We start from the raw sequence: 21,671 nt of genomic DNA, 5'->3' as shown, positions 1-21,671 counted from the left end.
GCGACAAAAAACCACAGTGTGAAATGAAACTTGTGAGATGGGGCACCGCTGTTGAACTTCTTGAAAACTCTTTCCTTGAATTATTTGGGGGGGCAAGGTAAAGATTCATGAAACGTTTCACCCAGGACGTTTTCCTCAGCGTTCTGACCGTCACAACCTACTGATTGTCTGAATTAAAATCTGAAGACTGTCAAGAACCAAACAGGCTCCATTTGGGAGGACAGAAAAAGTAAGTATTTACTTTTATGGAAGCCTTAGTTGCTGGTTGGATTCATTGAACACAAAATCAGTATTACCATAGTACTCCCTCCGTTTTTCCCCAAGAGCAACATCCCTGCGAGGTGGACCAGAGTAAGAGAAATTCCAGAGTCTAGTTAAACCAGTTAACTAGAATCTGGCACTCCCGCATCAGTACAGTGGCAGTGTAGGTATAGCCCAGTGCTGTCCTGCAAAATTGCCGTGGGCACATTTGCAGCGAGAAGGGCTCGATGTGCAAATTGTGTTTGTGGCGAAAAAATGTTTGTTTTTGCCAAACCAAGAACCGATGGGTGAAAGACGACTGAAATTAAAACCCTGGGCAAACCTGTCCTGTTATTGGAATTTCAGCCACAATGTTTATCTTAGTTTTGTGGCATCCTCGGCGGGGCCTGACTTGTGAGCTCAGCATCAGATGCCAAGGAAGAATACAATGGACGTTCCACCCGCTTTTATCTTTGAGAACAATGCAAAATGGGGCTTCGCTTCTTTGCGCAGACCAGTTTCTGGCTTGCTGAGGACCAGTGCTGGTCAACAGACCAGAGGTTGGGTACGTCTGCTCTAGGAAGACTCAACTGTCTTGTGATATATTTATTCACCTGGTCAGGGAGGAAAGCGGCCCCGTTTTCAATCCGGTAGGTTGAGGGCCATTTGGGGAAGGGCTGCCAATCAGTTTGAGTAAGCCCTTCCGTTTTGGCAAAGGGATGCTACGCCAAGCTGTGAAATTCTGTCGGCTTAGATCGATGGATACTCGGCTGGCCGAGGAAGCACCGGTCTGAACGCCTCTGACATCTTAGTGGACGGATCATCGATGGGAGCCTATTTTTTAATTTCCTGCATTATCGCGCCTGATTGCCATTTATGCACATTCCGAGTAATGAGACCAGACAGGCCATGTGTTGCACGGGGATGCCAAAGAAAAGGAATCTTATCCTCACCAATATTTTTTTTTTAAAAAAAATGGAATTTCTAGATCACTCGGCACTAAACAGGAAACTTTGGTCTCCAGCTCACAACAGACCCACCCAGCAGGATGAATGGCATAGGAAGATGGGGTGTTGTAGTCTAAAACCTAAGTTGCCTAGCTCAGCATAAACATGGAAATAGCCTCGGTTAGAATAGAATAGAATAGAATAGAATAGAATAGAATAGAATAGAATAGAATAGAATAGAATAGAATAGACAGAGTTATACCTGCCCTAGGCAGGAAGCCCTACACCACTTCAGACAAATGGTTATCCAACTTCTTTTTAAAAATTTCCAGTGCTGGAGTATTCAAAACTTTTAGAGGCCGGTTGTTTCACAGATTAATTGTTCTCACTGTCAGGAATTTCTCCTTAGTTCTAGGTTGCTTCTCTCCTCGATGAGTTTCCCTCCGTCGCAAAAGCTTAGATGGGCAGTATGAGGGTTCCCAAGGGATTTAAGAGTGTTTTCCATCTTGCTTTTTGGGGATAAAAAAGGGAGCCACACGAAGTTGAGTTTAAAAGTAAGCAATGGTTGGTTTCATGAATCAGGCTAACCCCTATCAAGCCGAATTGTGGTGAAGTGACTCAATTTTCTAGCTTTGTACTACATCACAGGATTGCAGATATCGTAGCCATATTCAGTTGGGTCTGGGAGCTTATGCTGTGTCGATGGAGGCACGGGAAAGGTGTTTAAATGGCTTAAACTTAAAAGAACTTAAAGGAAAACCAAGGGACACATTCTCATACCTCATACACGGTTCCATCAGGGCACTGAAGTATTCCATGGCCTTGTCTTTGATCCAGGATCCAGTCACCCTCAAATTTATCTCCATTTCTAAAAATAAAGAGCCAGGAGAATAATTTTAGGTGATTTGGTATATGAACCTTAAAGTGGGGGAAAAGGCAGGCAAGTTTTTTTGACAAAAAGTGTCCAGTACCCCTAATCTGGATGACAATACAAAAATGAATGCCAGGTTTATAATGGTGACAACTAGAAGTAGAAATACCTGGATTCAAATTTCTACCTTCACTGTTGCCGTCCTTTCCTTGGAGGAAAATAGGATAGAGATAAGGAAAGCCGTGTAAAAATCAATTAAAGGACAGTGCATTTCTTAAAACAGCAATGAGCTGTTTAAAAAACTAATTTTTAAAAACAATCAGTGATGTAGCCTGAAAAACAACTGATAATAAGCAAGGTACCACATCACGTAGCAATTCCCAGCCTTACCTGAGCTCAAAAGCTAAGCTGGCCTAATTAAGTCTTTGGATGGCCAGGAAATTACAGGGCTGTAAGCTTAATTAGGAAATTGAAAAGATATCGTGAAAGATGGCAAGGGGGAAAACTCCTCCCAGACTATCACGCCAAAAAAAAAAAAAAACAAAACCAAGGGTCACCCCCAGGAAGTCCACAAGAGTGAAGTTTAATTTGGAGAATTTACTGTTTTTAACACGTTGGCAGTATCTGAACACAAAAAGTCAAGCTCCGTTTAGCTATTTAAGTCATGCTGGTCCTGTTCACACGTGAAGCCCCTCTAGGCTGGTTCACACATGGCGGTAGGACAGACACAACGACGGGAACTGAGGGGAAAGAGTGCGCTTTAATAAGTCAAACTAAGCCATGTTAATTGGTTATACACCACATTCGGCTTCTCTTCTGCTCTGGCTCTTCTAGGGCTCTGTAACCAATTATGGATCTTGGGTGATTGCTCCTTCCTGAAAGTTCTGCTTTCAGGCTGAATCCAACTAAAGGGCCAACAAAATGATCAGAGAAACTCACGGGAATGTCATTTTTCCGCCTCCGTGTTTTTTGTTGTTATGAAAGCTTCCTTGGTAAGTCACTCCATCCTTTTCCGTCAGCGACCCATGGCCTATGAAGAAGACTTTGCGTTATAGAGAGAGAAACAATGCCAAAAGCTTTTTTAAAAATAATAATAATCACAAATTACTGCATAAACACTGTCATTTTCTTGGCTGATTTGAAAGCTAAAACTAAAAGTTGTTGGTGGGGGAAGGTGAATAAAGAAAACCCGCTGGGATCGTTTTATGTTTTGTTGCTGGAAGAAAACGACTTTTGCTCTTGTGAGTTACAAGCATTTGTGCAAAGGGGAAGTGCTGACACGAGAAAAACACTAGCTACGCAACTAAACTGATCCCAAACACAGATGGGAAGCAGCAACTGTACCCCTCTGGACAATGCAAAGATGGATCCAACAATCACACATGCACACCATAAGGCAAAGACAACAACTTGTGCGCTTGCCACAAAACATTGCCCTTGTGTCGCTGTTTTGGTGTCCTTCCACTTTGGGACAGATGCTGCTGCCTGTTTGTCCCTAACAGTTGTGGGACCCTGGCTGTAGTCTGGGATACGGCTGGTGGAAGGGATCGGCAAGCCTGGGAAGTAGACTTGAGCAGCGGGTTGGACTAGAAGACCTCCAAGGTCCCTTCCAACTCTGCGCTCTTCTGTGTTTCCTTGCACCCTGGTTACAAATCAGCATCTGGACTAGACTGGAACGTGAATGCAATGCTCCTAGGCCAAAACTATTTTTGAGAATTCAACAGTCTCATTTCTCGACTAATTAACTAACCCACCCATAAATGTGAGCAGAAGATTTCTCTCCCAGTCTCCCACTTCAGTGAATTTGGGTTCAGGCCACTGGAATTAGCTTCACCAGGTGTCAACATGGTGTCAATTCTTCCCCGTGTGTGTAAACCTGGGCATCACAGCATGTTCAAATAAAGACCAGCTTAGCGCGATAGATGAATCCCACCCTAGTTACACGGATTCTGCCCCTGTTTACCTTCTCGTACCCCGTAAGAGAATTCTCCTTCATATTTGCTCCCATTTCCATAATGGAAAACTCCGTGCCCGTGAAGCTCCCCGAAGAGGAATTGGCCGGAATAAGTATTCCCTTGAATCAAAAAAAAATACAATACAGTAAAACTCGGGGGAAGCTGTGGCAAATGCAGTTTAATAATCCTTGCTATTCCCATAAAGATTTTGATGGTGCCTTTCTCAGCGTGAGACATTCCAACTGAGTCATTAGCAGCTGCTTTTTTTTATTATTATTATTATCAGGACAGCTTCAAGAACAAAGGAAGCGTTCATTAGGTCTTTATTTTACAAACTAATGGAATCAGAGCCGCTATTCCTTCAGGTCTTTCATACTAAGGTATCTTAAAAAGACGTTAGTGTTACTGCGTAGGGGAAGAAAAAAAAAGAAGGAAAAGAACAAAAGAGATTTCAGATATTTTTTTTTTTTTTAATAGTTCAGGAGATGAAGAAGTACTTTTATTTCATAGACAACTTAACAGCTTTTTGATGGCGTACGTTCACTCAAATGCCTTACGGAGGAGGAGGTATGCTGAATATAATTAAAAGAGAATCCTAAGTCCTTTGGGACAAAGCAGGCGTGTCGATCAAGTTAATCCTAAGAAGGATGAGGTTGCTTTTTAGCCACTTCACATGCAGTAGTATACAGGCAGACCTCAGTTCTGATCACAATCGGGGCCAGAAAAGCTAAGCAAGGCCGTTTTAAGTGAGCCACGCACACATTTTTATGTCGTTTTCTGCTACGGTGCTTAAGTTGTTAAGTGAATCATGAGGTTGTTAAGCAAATCTGGCTCCCCCTCCCATTGGCTTGGCTTGTCACAAACTGGCTGGGAAGGTTAGCAGATGGCGAGCACGTGACCCCAGGATGCTTCAACTGTGATACTTACATGCCGGTGACCAAGCACCTGAATTTTGATCAACTGTGAGGACACCACAATGGTCGTATGTGTGAGGATCGTAAGGTCACTTTTTTCATTTGCCTCTAAATCATTGCTAAATGTCATGGACTAGCCGTACATTCACATTTCTAGCTAGAAGGCAAGAAAACTGGGTCTTTTGTGTGACTTTACTAGGTTCAGTTTTGGTTTACAATAACATGTACACTTGGGGAAGGGTGGTGTGCTTCAATACTTATCATTAGCTCACAGCAACACAAACTCTTACCCTGGAGCCCTTTTCTCTAAGTCAGTCTTCCCCAAATTGTGTCGCTCTGTATGTCCTACCATTTCTGCCTATCACACCTGGAGGGGAGCGTGATGACCCAGGGTGGGATACAAAATAAACACAGTCACAAAAAACAGGTGAAGCCCCTTTTATTCCTTCACTTTGCTTCAAAGATCCAAATACCCTTGACTGGAGACAGAAAAAACCTCCCCCACAAGCAGTTACGAAAAGGAGGAAATGCAGTTTAATCAAAAAATGCCTATAAATCATAATGAGTAAAAACAACACAAACCACACTGAAGCAACTAAGGGAACCAAGTAAGATGAGGGCTTGAAGACGTCCACAGATATCGGAACACACCCTGGGAAGGACACCAAACTCAGAGAGGAAGGACAGACTAGAGAAATTTCCATGCTTTGTTTCCAGCACTGGCCCATATGCACGTCCGTCCTTTCAACCAGTTCTCACAGCTGCAGCCCATGAAGGGGATCAGGGCCCTTTCCTCCCCCGTAGACCATGCCATTCACGTCTCTCCCTTATCCTCTCCTCCCTGTGTGTCCTAGGATGGAGAGAGGATGGGCCTGGGTCTTCCTCTGACTGCCCAGCCGGCCTCCTCCACAACCTCCGGAGCCACACTTCCACTCTACAGTTCCACCCTGTCGGCTGTTCCTTTTCTCCTTTCTCTCCCTCGGAGTCAGTCTCCAACAGAGGCATGACAGGGAGGTTCTTTATATCACATAATCCTATCCACTTGATGCAATAAGAGGCCATTCCCCGCCCCCCCATCACATCGTTCTTTCAAGAGGGGAATGTTGACTTTACTCAGCAGAATGCCAAAATTTAGGGCAACAATAATCACAGGTAAAAAGACTCCAAAATATTGGACGTGAGTTAAAAATTGCTTAAGTTGGCTGACCAAGAGGGCAAATCGATGAAAGGTGAGAATGGAACAAAACATACCAAGCTGTGGGTGAAGGCACTGAATGGAACACTAACAAACACAGACCGTGTGTCATTTTTGTTGTTGCTGTTTTGTAACAGGCACCGAACACAAATCTAACCTGTTGATGCCCAGTATCTGAGTCCATGGCCAACAATTTCTCCATCCGCAAATTCACCTTCGTAATAACTCCCATCTTTGAACAGTAATTTCCCATGTCCTGAAAAAGAAAGATCAGTTAAAAAAGAAGAGCCTTGGATGGGTTTGGAATTTTAAAAATTATTGGGCTCTCTTTGCAAAGGGGAAGCTTCGTAAAGGTTCTAGGGATGAAGTCACTAATAAAGCTGATAGCAGATAGTTAATAAAGATAATAAGTTGAAAGTGGTAGTATCCTTCTACACTGCACCGGTGAGACCACACTTGAAATACTGCGTCCAATTTTAGTCACCACGATCCAAAAAAAAGAGGTTGAGACTCTGGAAAGAGTACAAGAGAAGAGCAACAAAGATGCTTAGACAACTGGAGGCTGAAACATACAACGAACTGTTACTGGAATTGGGTATATCTAGTCTAACGTACAAAAAGACTAGGAATGACACGATAGCAGTCTTCCAATATTTGAGGGGCTGCCACAGAGAGGAGTGAGCTGATACTTCCTACTTTATACTGCAAGGACCTGCTTTCCAAATTTCCAGCGAGGGAGTCAAATTAGCCTCTTGGGCAAAAAGAAAAAAGTTTAGTAGCCTTTTAAAAACTATCCTATCAGCCCATTAGTGTAGATTATGAAATACTGTAGGAAACGTTATCACTCTGATGCCATCTAATGGTCAAAAGTATGTATAAATATATTCCATCAAATACATCTCGTTTTGGAAATACTGAATGATAAGACCGGACCATTCTTTGCTTCCTTTTGAGGACAAATCAGGCATCTGGAATTTGATCAACTGCAAAAAAATGATTATATGAAAGATGAAAGATTTATACAAAAAAACCACAATATGTCAGTGTTTTTCTTAACCTGCTGATCATTCTCCATATTTTTTTATTAAATAATTAAAATGTATTAATTACACGGCACTGAAAGAAGTGACTTACGGCCGTTTTTCAGTTATTATCTTTGCAGCCTCCCCATAATCAATTGTGGTCGTAAGTCGAGGACTACCTGTATTTAATAACAATAGTAAAAATGCAGAATGCATCCAATTAATATTCAAAGACCTGCCTGGGAGTCTAGAAATGTGTTTAACCAATCAGCGTATTGGTTGATCTTAGATAAGATCTTATTTCTTGGCCTAACAATTCATTTCATTGTTTGTATTGTGGGGAAAATAGGAAGAAGAATAGGTATGTCTGCTCCCTTGGGTTTTTTTTTATAAAAATAATAAAGGTGGGAAATAAACTTATTTATTTAAAAAATAAATAAAAATAAACTTATTTATTTAAAAAAGGTGGTCACAAAATCCCTGCTGAATAAAACACAAAGAAAGAAGACTTCTGGTTCCTTACCATGTTTTTTCCCTCGCTTCCATTGTCCTTCATACTTGAAAAAGGAATTGGGGTAAACGTAACGTCCATAACCTAAAGGCAAGAGAAGTCAAAAATATTAAAAATACAATAATGAAAAGACTATGATAGACACTTCAGTAAAACCAACCTAGGAAGTTTCCCAATACTTTTCTGATGGAAATGTTTTGGATCTCCAGTTTGTTTACAATATACGATGTTTTTGTAGGAGAAAAGTAACAAAACCTCACATTCCTTGATGTAACCTAAAGTGTTTTACTGTACGCAAGGAACCGCAATAGAGAAAAATTGTGGTTTTATGGTTAAATGTTGGATTAGAACCAGTCAATGATATTTGTGATACATTTTTAAATGTTCAGTTGACTGAGTTTAATAATAATAATAATAATACCAATAATAGTGTGCAATGAATACGACACAATAATAACAGTAATAATAATAGCAATAGTAATAATAGTAAGTGATGAATACTCAATAATAATAATTATTAATAAGAATTGTAATTATTATTCTGTATAATAAGTGGGGTCAGGGAATTCTTTGATGAATAATAATAACAACAACAACAACAACAACAATAATAATAATAATAATAATAATAATAAGTGGGTCAGGGAATTCTTAGAACATGCAATTCCTCCAGGGCGACACCTGCCAACCTTGGCGTTGGTTCTCCCGCTTTCGGACGTGCATTCTGGTAGACTGCTCCTGCCCCAGGAGGCTCCACTTAGGACCCGATCTAGCCCCTTTCCGCGGGGAATCGCCCCTCCTGGCGTCCTTTTTTTTTCGCCGTCTCCTCCCCAGCAAAGCCGTGACTTTCCCCCCTCACCCCGCTCACCATTCCTCCGCTGATCCTTCATCTCCCCACAGTAAGAAGCGGCTCCCTCAGCCGCCATTTTCCCGTCTCCCTCAAGGGACGCTGTTTTGCCGCCATCAAACCCCAGCCGCTGATTGGCTGCCGCGTTGCTAGGAGACGAGGCTTCTTGCTGTGTTTTTTTTTCCCCTTCCTCCTCCCCCAGAGGGGAGGGGGGGGGTAAGAAGTTCGGGCTTTCGCTCGGCTGGGCGCATGCGCGGAGTAAGTGGCGTTTCCCAGGGAATAGAAACAAGGAAGTACGTAGGGGCGGTTTTAAATGCTTTCCTTAACTTAGTTGTCGAGGAGGGACTGCAGATTCCATCATCCCCAGCCCCGCACGGTCCTGGGAGTTAGAGGAGAACCCGGGGAAAAAACGCCGCACGGGTTTTGCACATAATGCCTCGCTGAGCCAACCATTGGGACTGCTGGGGATGATGGAGTCTGCAGTCCCCACCTACCCACCCAGGCTGGGCCGTGGCTCTAGCTGGAGGCCCGAGTGTACTTAAAAAAAAACCGTTATGTCTCTATAGGTGGCTGGTGTTTTTCTTTTAGCCACTTTATGGACACAACAACCCTGCTAGGTAGGCCGGGAGGAGGGAGAGATCCCCCCCGCCAAAATGCATCCCTGCCGGAGAGGCTGGATCTCCTCGATCCTGGCTGCTGTGGCTGCGACCTGGATCGAGGAAAGCGGCCCTTGTCAATCAAAACCCCTTTGATCTGCCTGTCCAACTCCCCACCCCGGTAAGAGTGAACCGGCTGCTGGCAAACCACGGACTACATATCCCCTAAGCCGCAGCAGGAAGGGCGGGCGGGGGATCCACCCTGCTGCCGTCCCACCTTCGTGCCAGCTAGGCCAAAGGTCTGCAATCCACCGGGAGCGCCCATCCCTAGGGCTCAATACAGCGCTTATGCGGGGAGGAGGAAACTACTGCTCCCAGAAGGCCTCAAGCGGCTTGGCTGCCTGAGGCCTTCTGGGAGCGGTAGTTTCCCCCCCCGTCCCATCTCTTTGGCGGGCGCGCCTTCTGAGGCATTCTGGGAGCGGTAGTTTCTCCTTGGCGAGCGCACCTACGGCTGGAGGGGGTAGCTGAGGCATTCTGGGAGCTGTAGTTCCCCGAATGTGAGGGCCTCTAACTGAGGCGAGGCTTCCTCCAACCCAGCAGGCCTCTTTCCTCACAGAACAGAGGCCTAGTTTGTGTGGGGGCTTCCCGACCCCTTTGGCCTTCCACTCTCCCTCCTCCTCCTCCTCCTCCTCCTTCTTTTCGCCCCGGTAGCGGAAGCTCTCCTGCCGGCCGCGCGGTTCCGCCATCTCGGAAGGTGGAGAAGGAGGAGGAGTCGGCAACGGCGGCGGCGGCGGCGGCGGCTCCTCTGCCTGTTCAGGCGGGGCGGGAAGCGGAAGGAGGGGACACCCGGCGCGGCCTGGTGAGTTACCCCTCTTGGGCCCGACTAGGCCGCGGCCTGGCCGTTGCCTTGGCAACCAGGCCTTCCAGTTCGGGGGAGAGATGGAGGGGTGCTTGGGAGGACCCCAACTTTAATTACTCCCCTCAGGGCGGGTGTGTCTGTCCGCGGGGTTCGTCACTGGAACCTCTTCCGTCCCCTCCTCAGTTTCCCCCAATGGGGTCCCGCCATTTGGGGTGCGGGGTGATGGTTCCCGGTCCTCCTTTGGGGGATAAAGAAGCGTTGCTTCCATTGATTCTCTTGGACTCCGACCTCCATCATTCCCAGCTGGGACAATGGGAACTGTAGTCCAGAACTGGAGGGGTTGGGGGTGGTATTTTGAGTGCTGGGTTTGAATTAGGGAGCTGGCCCAGGTCGGGGTACAGGTAGTCCTCGACTTACAACAGTTCGCTTAGTGACCGTTCGAAGGGTACAGTGGCGCTGGTGGAAAAAAGTGGGGGGAGGATGGGATTTGGGACCCCTTTTTTCCCCCACATTGGACAAACATGTTTGGGCATCCCCTTGGTCACGTGATCAGAATTGGCGCCGCTCGGCAACGGACTCGGACTTATGACGGTGGCAGAGGTCGCAGGATTCCCCCTTTTTGCGATGGTTGGACCAAGCAAAATCAACGGGGGAAAGCCACGACCGACTTCTTAACAGCGGCGAGAGAGGTCGCAAAATGGGGCCAACACTCGCTTAACAAGCATCCCGCTTAGCAACGGAAACACTGGGCTCCGTTGAGGTCATAAAGCAAGGACTTCCTGTATTATGGCCACATACTCACCTTAGACCTCTAGGCAATCTATTTTGGGGGAAGAGGGTGCTGTCCCTCATTTTTCCCTACAATACCCCGGTGAGGTTGAGAGCGTGAAGATTCGCACCCAGATCCACCCTTGAGTTTCTAACAGGGAGATTGGAGGCTTATCATTATCCCGCCGAAACGCTAGCCGAAATGGGGGTGGATTTCTCTGTCTCTTCTTCTGGTCCTTTTAATTCAAGATAATCCCCATTCACGTCCAAATCTTCTAGCCCGTGAAAGCTGAAGCTTTAGCTCACCTGGTGGTGCCTTTTCCCTCCCCAATCGTGGCTTAGCCCAAAGAGGGTCCCATTCAGAGGTTGGCTGAACTTGGGGATAATTTTTTTTTTTAAATTCTCTCCTTTAATCAAGTCACTGAATGGTATGAATGACAGACATTAGCCAGGAGACATTTCTTTAGTTTACACACCCTGTGGAGGTTATTTTTCCCCTGAATTTTTCTTCGAGGCGTGCCTAGTAGATTGTCAGTCATGCTTTCTGCTTTTGCTCCCCTTAGGAAACCTGTGTTCATGTAACAGCCATGTTTAAGGGTTTTTTTTTAATCCACTTTAGGTGAAAATGCAGCCCCTGGCATTCATAAATTTTAAATAATTGCTTTGGATGTTGTATGAAGCAAACAAGCTGAAACGCTAGGCCAACCTGAATCTTTTTTTCCTGCGATGTTCATAAATTTATGATTCTTGTCGCTCCGCTTCATGCTTTGCTCGGCTTTTATTGAGAACTTCTTGAAGAGACTGGACAGCCATTTGTCCGCAATGGCATAGGGCTTCCTGCTTGAGCAGTGGGCTGGACTAGAAGACCTCCAAAGTCCTTTCCGTCTCTGCTGTTCTGTTAGGAACTTGTAATTCTAGCCTCGATTTTGTAGAATCGGCATGGTCAGCGAATTACAATTTCCGCAGCTTGCTTGACTGGTAGAGAAGAAAAATGCTGGTACGTTTATAATAAAGAGTTAAAGGAGAATGAAACTGAAACATAGTTAGTCACTGGCCGGAATGGCCTCCAAATTAATATGGAAAGCCAGACTTCCCTTGGACTGAAAAGACTAAGGAGTGGCCGATCTTGGCAACTTTAAGATAGACATCAACTCCCAAAATTCCCCAACCAGCCGTGAAATGAACGGAATGGAAGTCCATAGGTTTTAAAGTTGCCAAGATTGGGCATCCTTGCTACAAGTATTTAGTGAACCACATGTGAAGCCAAGTATTGGGTTTACTCGACAGCGTCCTTGAAAGCTAACACTGTGGTAGCCCTTCCACCTTTTAGTTCAGTTTGTTTTAAAAGTGGAACTTTGTGTACCGAAACACTGTTTCGTTTCCTTCCTGCATTTTTTCCCCCAACCCAAATTGGGATTTGCATGGTTGCGTTTTCCAATTTGGAATCAAAGGAACATCCAGAAAAATCCTTAGGATCGAAGTAAAACTTAACATTGTCCCGGGCTAACAAATAGCATCCGTGTTTTATTCTCATCCTTAGTGGTTTCCCGCTGTGCTAAAGCTTAACTTCAGTTTAACCCAGCGATTCTGGTTGGCGAACGCGGTTTGTTGGGGGGTATTGAGTGGTCGATGGACCAAGAGCCACGGTTAAATTGTAATCTGGAGTGGTGTGCAACTTTAGGCTTGGTTGTTGTCACTGGATATCAAGCCAAGATCTTTTATATTCGATTCTTGGTTATATTGGTGCGGTTTATCATTTTGGAATTCTCTCCTTTTTTGCCGCGTTGTGGTTCTTCATCGCTGTTATTATGAGAATATTCTCACCGATGGCTGGCGAGGGAATTTGTTTGAGGCGGTTTAATAATCATAAAACTTGCTCTCTTCCTTGGATGCAAATTCAGCTTCGCTGAAAATCTTACCATTTCTAAACGTGATTTCCTAGGCTAATATCACCCGTATTCTTGTTGACCTTCCAGCAAGTTCCAAATTACGGGTCAAAGATTGCTTTCCCTCTCTGATTTCCCAGTCGTTATTTTCCTTGAAGGCAGCAACTTCACACACTGTCCTGGCAAAATCTCTTTTGCTTTCCTGTTCCTGGAACGAAACTGAATTTCCATTTTCTCCGCCCTCCAAGCCTGATGTACCAGGAAGTTAGGTCACGCTTTCGCTGATGTGGCACCGCAGCTCCAGCGATTCCCTGTGTGGCTTAAAGAGAAATGCAGCTTTTCACCGAAACGAACCATGGTAGAAACCAGAAGGTCCTTTTTAAAGTCTTAATCTTTATTTGCGGTCCTAAGGCTGGTTATAAAAAGATTCTTTTTCTCTGTTAAAAGAGAAGATGAGAGCCCCGAAGAGGTTGCAGATTAAGTTTCATCTCCGTTTTGAACGAAAAGGGGATTTGGCTTTAAATCGTGTTCCAAAGAGGAAGTACTCTGTAAACCCACCTCTGAGTAAAATATAGCTAGCAATAGAATATTGAGTTGGGGTTTTATCGGGTCTGCGAAAGCCCAGTGTGAATTGTGCATGATTTATTGGGCTTTCGGCAATTTTCCTCCCCGTGCCGATTGTACAACCCAAAGCGGGGAAGCTTTGTATAGCTAATCCTTGACTTAACAAGCACAGTCAAGCCCAACATTTTCGCGGCTGAGTGAGACTATTGTGACGCGAGTTCTGTCCCATTTAACAACCGCTCTTGCCACTGGGGATGCTGCAATTGTTGCAAATGTTTTAAAGAAAGCAAAACCCGGTCATAACTCGCTGTTTTCAATGCTATTGTAACTTCCAATGGTTGTTCAATGAATGGTTGTAACGTCGCCTAGGAGATTTGCGAGGAGTTCGTATATGCAAGGATGATGTGCTGAATTCTTTGTGGGGTTTTTTTTTTCCCCACAGCCACAATGTCAGAAGGGGACAGTAGCGGTGAGTCTATCCATGGCAAACCGTCCGTGGTCTATAGATTTTTCACGAGGCTTGGACAGGTGAGTTTCACGCACGTACAGATCCATAAACCACTCCAGGATGGTGCATGCCTGAATGATTTAATTAGCATTTGGTCCAATTAAAGCTGAAAGAGAAAACAGTTGATATTGAAGGGATTTCTCCGGCCTCTGCTGGATTGTGGGAAGGAGTGCTTTGGATGAATCCCTCTAGCTATGGCTTATTTTATTTAAATATACAAATACAAAAAATTTCTTTCTTTCTTTCTTTCTTCCTTCCTTCCTTCCTTCCTTCCTTCCTTCCTTCCTTCCTTCCCTTTCTTTCTTCCGTTCCTTCCTTCCTTCTCTTTCTTTCTTTCTTTCATCTTATCTATCTAATCTTATTTATCTAATCTTTATCCATCCATCCAAACTATCTAATCTTTACCTAATATATCAATCTATCTATTCTCTGTTCTCTATTTTCCCTATATCTTTCTATCTAAATCTATCTAATCTTACTTATCTAATATTATCTACCTTATTTATCTAATCTTATCCATCCATTGTCTGTCTGTCTGTGTCTGTCTAATCTAATCTATTTATATAATTTTATATAGCTATCTAATCTGTCTCTGTCTATCTTGTCTGTCTATCTATCTATCTATCTATCTATCTAATCTGTAATATATCTTATCTATATACTTATATAGCTCTCTACCTAATCTTCTCTGTCTATTTTATCTATATAATCTTATATAGCTCTCTACCTAATGTCTGTCTATCTTATCTTATCTTATCTTATCTTATCTTATCTTATCTTATCTTAATCTATCTATCTATCTATCTATCTATCTATCTATCTATCTATCTATCTATCTAATCTATCTATCTATCTATTCTGTTTAATGTATTTTATCTATATATTCTTATATAGCTCTCTACCTAATTTATGACCTCTCTTGGGGCCAACCTCACAGCAAAAGAAGGCCCTCCTTCTTGGACCCCCTTAGCCGGAATAATCTGGCTGGATAATATGCCTCCATGGATGGGACAGGCTAATCCCTGTGGGGTGAGATGGTTCCTGTCAGGGCTCCGGTCATCATGAGCCTCTAGCCACATCTCTCAACCAACTTGCTTGTCGGAAGGCCACGCTCAGTGACCGCTTGACCCCGGGATAACGGCAACTGTCCTCAGTGCACCCTGGTTGTGTGCCCAGGGTCCGGATTTAAAATCCTGAGCATGTGGGAATCCAGTCGTTAAGGGCCAGTCATAAACCCCTGTTTTCAGTGCAGGTGTAGCTTTGAGCTTAAACCAATAGTTATAAGTTGAGGACTAGCAGTATTCCACAAGCTATGTTGCAGGCTTGTTATGTTCAACCCTCACTTAATATGCTGAAAATCTTGTGTTTCCTTTAGATTTACCAGTCCTGGCTAGACAAATCTACTCCATACACAACAATCCGATGGGTCGCAACATTGGGTTTAAGTTTTATCTACATGATTAGAGTTTATTTACTGCAGGTAAGGGAAGAAACTTTCCTCTGGAACCCCCGCCAGGAATCCACACGTTGCCAAGTATTGGCAGCCTCCCGTTAGCCCCATTAATGTTTATTATTTTATTTTGGCCAGTTAAAAGATGGATTTCTCTGCCCGTTAGCCCAAAAAACCTATTTAAAGCTGGGGGGAAAAAATTAGCCCAGAAATAATCCACAAAGAATTTTCTTGGTTTAATCTCGCTACGGAGAGTTTACTGCCTCTGTCAGCTGGCTTGGAGATGGATTTGTAAATCACACTCATTCTTCATCTGCCATTTATTTTCACCTTGCTTTGTTGGCTGGGGAATTCTGGGAGTTGAAGTCCACGCATTTTCGAGCTGCCAAGGCTGAAAACCACTGCTCTGTGGGTTGTCCCAAATGTCTTTTGTTGCTGTTGTTTTCCAAAAGGCAACTGGGCTTATCTTCTTTTTTTTTTCCCCCTTTAAAGATATCAAACACATTTCGTTTCTCACCCAGGAAGCTTGAATGAGAAGATAGAACCAAAGGAGCTTCTTGGATGAGAAGCGAAACGTCTTCAGAGAAAAGAAAAACACCGGTTGCTTTTTTTTGGGAAAAAGTCCCTTTGGGACAACCATGACCTGGATGTTGGAGAATTTCCGTAGACATTTTTCCCTGTTGGTTCTTCTGTTATCTCCTATTCGTTCTGACCCAGCTTCCCAAACCCGACAAACCCTCTGAAGTTAAATCAATGCTTCCTTTATTAGGAGCACCACAGGCTAACAAGTCCATCCAGCTGGGAGATGGTTGTCTGCCACATCTATTCATTGCCTTTTATCTAGCAGTGATGGCTCTTCCGTCCCAAGGACCGGCCCATAGATTTCCACTGCTCTCCTCTCCTCCTCTCCACTGGACCTGGCTGTTCCTTTTCTTTCTCATCAGCCACCTCATTAGCCAACAGACCTGGGGGCTGTTGACACTCCATCTGAAGGCTGATGGATGGCCCGGGCTCCCTCCTTCCTTCCTTCCCTCTCTCTCTTTCCCTCTCTCTCTTTTCTCTCTTTCTTTCTCTCTCTCTATGCCAGCTCCATTCCCTCTTCCCCCTCAGAGCCCCCAGGTTATCCTGAGGCTGACCCTGACTCTCATGCCTCCTCTTCCTCCTCCAGCGGGCCGACAGGCCACAACACTACTACCCGTTATCCCCCTGTCCTTTTTCACGGGCTCCCGATATTTGGGGAGTACGACTCCGGCAATCCCTTGTTATCAACCATACTGCTTATAGGACTCCTCCTGACTTCTGACTAACCCCCTGTGCGTTGCTAATTATGGTACCCCCAGGGTGTGTAACTTCTGGGTTGTTTCTTTTTAAACTTAAGTTCCCCTCTGACCTCCCAGTTCTTGAATCCATCTCTTCTCGTTCCCAGGGTTGGTATATCGTGACGTATGCCTTGGGTATCTACCACCTAAACCTGTTCATAGCTTTCTTGTCGCCAAAGGTCGATCCCTCGCTCATGGAAGATTCAGGTATAATCAAGTGGGGATTTGCTGCCGTTTGCTATAGGGGGGCCGTTGATCTTTAGGGATGGACTGGATTAAATTTAGTTTAGTCTACTTCATTGTCATTGCACATCGTACAAGGAAATTAAATACCATCTTCAGTGAACTGTACAGCAGAATTCAGCAGAGCTCCTGCCCTGGGATAGAAGCTGTTTTTCAGCCTATTTGTCCTTGTTTTTATTATTCTGCGCTGTCTGCCAGATGGTAATAGTTCAAAAAAAAAGGGGTGCCCAGGATGAGATGGATCTTTGAGGATGTTTTGAACTTTCTTAAGGCAGCGGGACTATAAAGCTCTTCCAAAGAGGGGAGAAGGCAACCCATCATCCTCTGGGTAGTGACGTTAACCCTCTGGAGCACTTTCCTATCTGCCCCTGTGCAATTAACAAACCATACAGAGGTGCAGTAAGTTAAGATACTCTCTATGGTGCAGCGGTAGAAGGTCACCAGCAGTTTTTCATTCAGTTGTTGTTTTCTGAGAAGTCTCAAGTAGTATAATCTCTGCTGGGCCCTTTTGACCAGGGCTGCAATGTGGGCACCCCAGGTCAGGTCCTCTTTTAGGGTAACACCCAGAAAAACTTAAAACTGGGTCTCCCTTGATAAGGAAGGGCTGTAGGTCTGATCTGTTCCTTCTATATAGTTCACTATTAGCTCCTTGGTCTTTTTGGTGTTGAGGACCAAGTTATTGTCTCCATTTTTAGAAATCTTGCTCGTTCCTTGACTGGGTGGATTGGGGTATACACCTCATCTAAGGTGATTTTTTTTCCTTTGGCACTGTGTTTAAATACCTTGTGCATACCCCTCTCCTTGGGTTTTAAACCATGGTTTAGTGTCCTGTACAATCATAGCCACTTGTGCTTGATTCTGTAAACCATAGATTACAGGACAATGTACAGGTGTAGTCCTTGACTTACAATCATTTAGTTACAGTGGCGTTGAAAAAAAAGCGACTCATGACCGTTTTTCATACTTAACGACCGTTGCACGGTCACGTGATCGAAGTGCACTTGGCAACTGTCTTGTATTTATGACGGTTGCAATGTCCCACGTTCACAACGACCAATTTTGGCAACCTTTATGACAAGCCAAGCCAACTTAGCAACCGTGTTACTAACCGCTAACCATCGCAGCGTTTTGGTGCTCCGTCGTGGTCGTTAAGTCAAGGACTACCCTTCACGCCCTTTTGAGCGTCGTTCTTTCGAAGCGACACGGACACCCTTTGGGGTCCTGGGAGCTGGGACTAGGCAACGTCGGTTGGGCAAAGCAAGAAAGCCAAAAATCCGAGTCCTGAAAACATCCCTTCGCCTGCCGGAATGGGCTGAGTCAGCAAGCTGCAATTTTTGTTTTTTGTTTTTTTTTAAACCGCTCCTAAATTAGCAAATAATTACTTTTTTTTTTTTTTTAGATGAAGGGCCTTCATTACCGACAAAACAGAATGAAGAATTCCGGCCTTTTATCCGGAGGCTGCCAGAATTCAAATTTTGGTGAGTTGGTTTTGAATAAATTGGGTTTTCCTTCCTTCCTTCTCGTCTTTCCTCGTCTGGCATTCCTGCAGAGCAGTTTTTCTCAACCCTGCCAGGGAGTGGAGTGCAATTGTCTCTAGCCGCTAATTTATCTAACAAAATGGAATTCAATGTAGGGAAAAGGAACATCCTACACTTAGGTAAGAAAAGCCAAAAGGACACATATAGATTGGGTGAAACCAGGCTCAATAGCAGGAACTGGGAGAGGGATCTTGGAGTCTTAGTGGACAACCAGCTAAATAGGAGCCAGCCGTGTGCAGCAGCAGCCCAAAAAGCCAATGCAATCCTAAATTGCATTAACAGAGGGATACAGTCAAGATCAATGGAGGGATTAAAACTACTCTATAAAGCCTTAGTAAGGCTACACCTAGAGTACTGTGTCCAGTTTTGGTCACCACACTATAAAAGAGATGTTGAGGCTCTAGAAAAAGTGCAGAGAAGAGCAACCAGGATGATTTTAGGGGACTGGAGACTAAAACATATGAAGAACGGTTGCAGGAACTGGGCTTGGCTAGTCTAGGGAAGAAGAGAAGGACCAGGGGAGACATGATAGAGGTCTTCCAATATTTGAGGGGCTGCCCCAGAGAGGAGGAAGGGGTCAGGCTGTTTTCTAAAGCCCCTGAAGGCCAGACAAGGAAGAATGGATGGAAACTGATCAGGAAGAGATACAACCTGGAAATAAAGGAGAAACTTTCTGACAGAACAATTAATCAATGGAACAGAAGTTTCCTTCGGAAGTTGTGGGAGCTTCATCACTTGAGACCTTCAAGAAGAGATTGGACTGCCATTGGTCAGAAATGGTGTAGGGTCTCTTGCTTGGGTATGGGGGTTGGACTAGATGACCTACAAGGTCCCTTCCAAACTCTGTTAATCTGTTAAATCTCTTAACCCCGATATTGTTTTCTTCCCCAAAGGCATTCTGCCACTAAAGGCATCCTGGTTGCCATGACCTGTACATTCTTTGAGGCTTTCAATGTTCCAGTTTTTTGGCCAATTCTGGTGATGTATTTCATTATGCTGTTCTGCATCACGATGAAGAGGCAAATCAAGGTGAGTGCAGAAGGCTCCAGAGACCAGAATGTCCAACCTTGGGCACTTTTTAAGACTGGTGGACTTCAACTCCCAGAATTCAATCACCAGTAATCATGTGCTGGCTGGGGAATTCTGGGAATTGAAGTCTACCGGTCTTAAAAAGTGGACAAGATTAGACAAGCCTGCTTTGTGACCGTGAAATGGTGGCGGGGTGAGACAGTTGAGATGCTCACCCATTTGGGAGAGGGGCGGGGGGGGAACGGACCGTACTAGCATAGCCCTGGGAAGCAAAATAAATACAACTAATCAGGTTTGGCGCGCTAAAGAAGCACAAATGCTCCTGCCCCGTTTTGAGGAACGGGTGAGATGGATTATATCAAAGTAATAAAATTTATGCTTTCACGCCGAGCAGATTGAGCCGGCTACACCCCCGTTGCCGAAAGGGTGACAGGGGAGACAGTACCCTTGATCCCGAAAAGGTGGCTTGTTTGGAGCTGCTCTTCAAACCGCAGATCGTGGTAACCCCGGTCTGTTAGGTGAGCCCGCGTCCCTAGAGCACGTAAAGCCCAACGATTTGTGGCTTAATTTAAGAGCCTCGTTCGGTGCTCGGAAAACCGTAGCTTAAACGCAGAGGCCTTCAAACTCGACAGCTTTTAAGACTTGTGCATTTCAACTCCCAGAATTCCTCCTCCAGTCCTGTTAGCTCAAGGAATTCTGGGAGTTTTGGAAGTCCCGCAGGTCTTCAACTTGCCAAGGTTGGAGACTCTGGGCTTCATCTTGTCTGATAGATCGGCCTTTGCAGGCGTTTTCTCGCGGTTTGGAAGACGGGGAGGAGGGGGGGGAAAAAATGGAGGCGGCGCCTTTTAAGACCTGTGTTTTTTTGTCGTTCCAGCATATGATAAAATACCGATATATACCGTTCACCCACGGCAAGAGGAGATATAAAGGAAAAGAAGACCCAGGGAAGACTTTTGCTAGCTAGAAACACCCCTCCCCACCCCCCCCAAAAAAACCCCTTGCTGACCAACTGCCCCCAACCCACCCCCAGCGTCATAATTAAAAAGACCGGTTTTGAACCATTGTAACGATGCCTCTGTTCTTGGTAATCAGTCATCCATAAGCGGTCCAGAGGATTCGTTTCCGTCTCTTCTGTGGATTGGAGAGGGGTGTGTGTGTGTGTGTGTGTGTGTGTGTGTGTGTGTGTGTGTGTGGCTGGCTCTTAATGCCTTTCCATGTCCACAGGATAAACATCTTTTGAATTTTGTGGCTCTGGGAACAAACTGCTTTATCCGTCCACGGCTTCTTTCCCCCTCTCTCTCTCTCTCTCTCTCTCTTCCCCTCCCCCCCTTTGGAAGTTATCACAGGTTTACACATAGGTACGTGTCTCTCTGGGATCTGAGGGCCCTGGGATTTGGGCTTTCCAAATTTGGCTGGCTGTGGCTTCACCAACTTCTGAAGGAGGCCTCCTGCGCGCATTCCAAGCAGAACAAAGTAGGTAGGCGATTCCCCGGTTTCCCCCAAAAATATGACCTACCCTGAAAGTAAGTCCTAGCTTGTTTTTTTTTTTTTACACGTGCGCCCAATGTAAGCCTTACTCCCAAAATAAGCCCTAATGAAGATCCCACCCACTCCAGAGTGGGCGGGTAAAAATTAAGCTAGGCTGGAGCTTCCCTGCTTTTTCCCTTTGGACCGTCGTAGCCAGGCCTCGCACACCCCAACACCTGCCTCGCCAGCCCATTTCTTCTAGGCTTCCCTGGAGGCCTCTGGAGCTGGTACTGATATCAGCTACGATACCGGCTGCAGAGGCTTTCAGGAAAGCCTTGCCGGCCACAGAAGAAGTTCCTCAATGCCTCTGATAGCAAAAAGGAGGCCGAGGGTCACGTGCACAAGTGAGGTTAACTCAGTGGATGAGTTCCCCTGAAAATAAGACCCGGCGCCTTTGGTGGAAAAAATAAAATAAAATAAGAGGGTCTTATATTCAGGGAAACACGGTAGAATCTGAATATTCTTTGGGAGGCCAACAGTTAGTATGGGAAGGAAGAATATTGATAATTTCCCCCCCTCCGCAACTCAATCTGCGCACTGTAGCTTGCTGAAACGAACGAATTGTAATAGAACGGGATGCAGAAAATGATTAATACCTCTGTGCTAGTTTTAACTTAACTTGGGCATTTCGAATAAAACCTGTCTAGATTGACTGACGGAATCAAGCTTGGCTTTTAGAACGAAGAGGCGTAGGACAGGCTGCGTGGTAATTTTATTTGTTAAGGTTTTTGTTTAGTCATCTGCTTATTTTGTAATTATGCCAATTCTTCCGTGATTTTTTTTTTCTAAATTTTGGAAAAAAATTACGTGTGTGTGTGTGTGTGTGTGTGAGAGAGAGAGAATGACATTAGGTAAAGGGTATTCTGACACATTTCTTTGATA

The 21,671-nt window shown here is 44.8% G+C and overlaps 2 protein-coding genes across 4 annotated transcripts in view; one reads left to right on the top strand and one right to left on the bottom strand.

Moving 5' to 3' along the window:
• Positions 1-9,448, bottom strand: part of MORN1 (MORN repeat containing 1) — a 58,234-nt gene extending 48,786 nt beyond the window's left edge. Inside the window, exons 1-6 of the mRNA XM_026715774.2 lie at positions 8,524-9,448; positions 7,668-7,739; positions 6,280-6,378; positions 4,022-4,132; positions 2,998-3,088; positions 1,968-2,055 (exon numbers count right to left, since the gene is read on the bottom strand). Coding sequence (XP_026571559.2) covers positions 1,968-2,055; positions 2,998-3,088; positions 4,022-4,132; positions 6,280-6,378; positions 7,668-7,739; positions 8,524-8,581 — 519 coding nt within the window. The 5' untranslated portion in view covers positions 8,582-9,448. The remainder of the gene's footprint in view (positions 1-1,967; positions 2,056-2,997; positions 3,089-4,021; positions 4,133-6,279; positions 6,379-7,667; positions 7,740-8,523) is intronic.
• A 117-nt stretch (positions 9,449-9,565) lies between these two features.
• Positions 9,566-20,329, top strand: RER1 (retention in endoplasmic reticulum sorting receptor 1). 3 transcript variants are annotated; one of them, XM_026715907.2, is made up of 7 exons: positions 9,566-9,957; positions 13,618-13,703; positions 15,059-15,163; positions 16,560-16,659; positions 18,095-18,173; positions 19,127-19,262; positions 20,137-20,329. In XM_026715907.2, the coding sequence occupies exons 2-7, from the start codon at positions 13,623-13,625 to the stop codon at positions 20,224-20,226; spliced, it is 591 nt and encodes a 196-aa protein (XP_026571692.1). In that variant the 5' UTR covers positions 9,566-9,957; positions 13,618-13,622; the 3' UTR covers positions 20,227-20,329. The 3 variants fall into 3 exon arrangements, with proteins under 3 accessions (XP_026571692.1, XP_026571693.1, XP_026571691.2); XM_026715908.2 differs by lacking the exon at positions 9,566-9,957 and adding an exon at positions 12,852-12,983; XM_026715906.2 differs by lacking the exon at positions 9,566-9,957 and adding an exon at positions 12,862-12,969.
• The last annotated feature ends 1,342 nt before the right edge of the window (positions 20,330-21,671 follow it).

This window comes from Pseudonaja textilis, chromosome 18, assembly GCF_049901715.1.
Source record: "Pseudonaja textilis isolate UNSWEBS1 chromosome 18, rPseTex1.2, whole genome shotgun sequence".
NCBI classification, from domain to species: domain Eukaryota; kingdom Metazoa; phylum Chordata; class Lepidosauria; order Squamata; family Elapidae; genus Pseudonaja; species Pseudonaja textilis.
This window is presented reverse-complemented; position numbering and strand designations above follow the sequence as displayed.

Coding starts and splice junctions, on each gene's coding strand:
- RER1 (XM_026715906.2), top strand. CDS start 12,942: ATGCAGCTTTTCACCGAAACGAACCATG. Junction 12,970..13,617: donor TTTCACCGAAACGAACCATG/GTAGAAACCAGA, acceptor TTTTCCCCACAG/CCACAATGTCAGAAGGGGAC. Junction 13,704..15,058: donor TTTTCACGAGGCTTGGACAG/GTGAGTTTCACG, acceptor TGTTTCCTTTAG/ATTTACCAGTCCTGGCTAGA.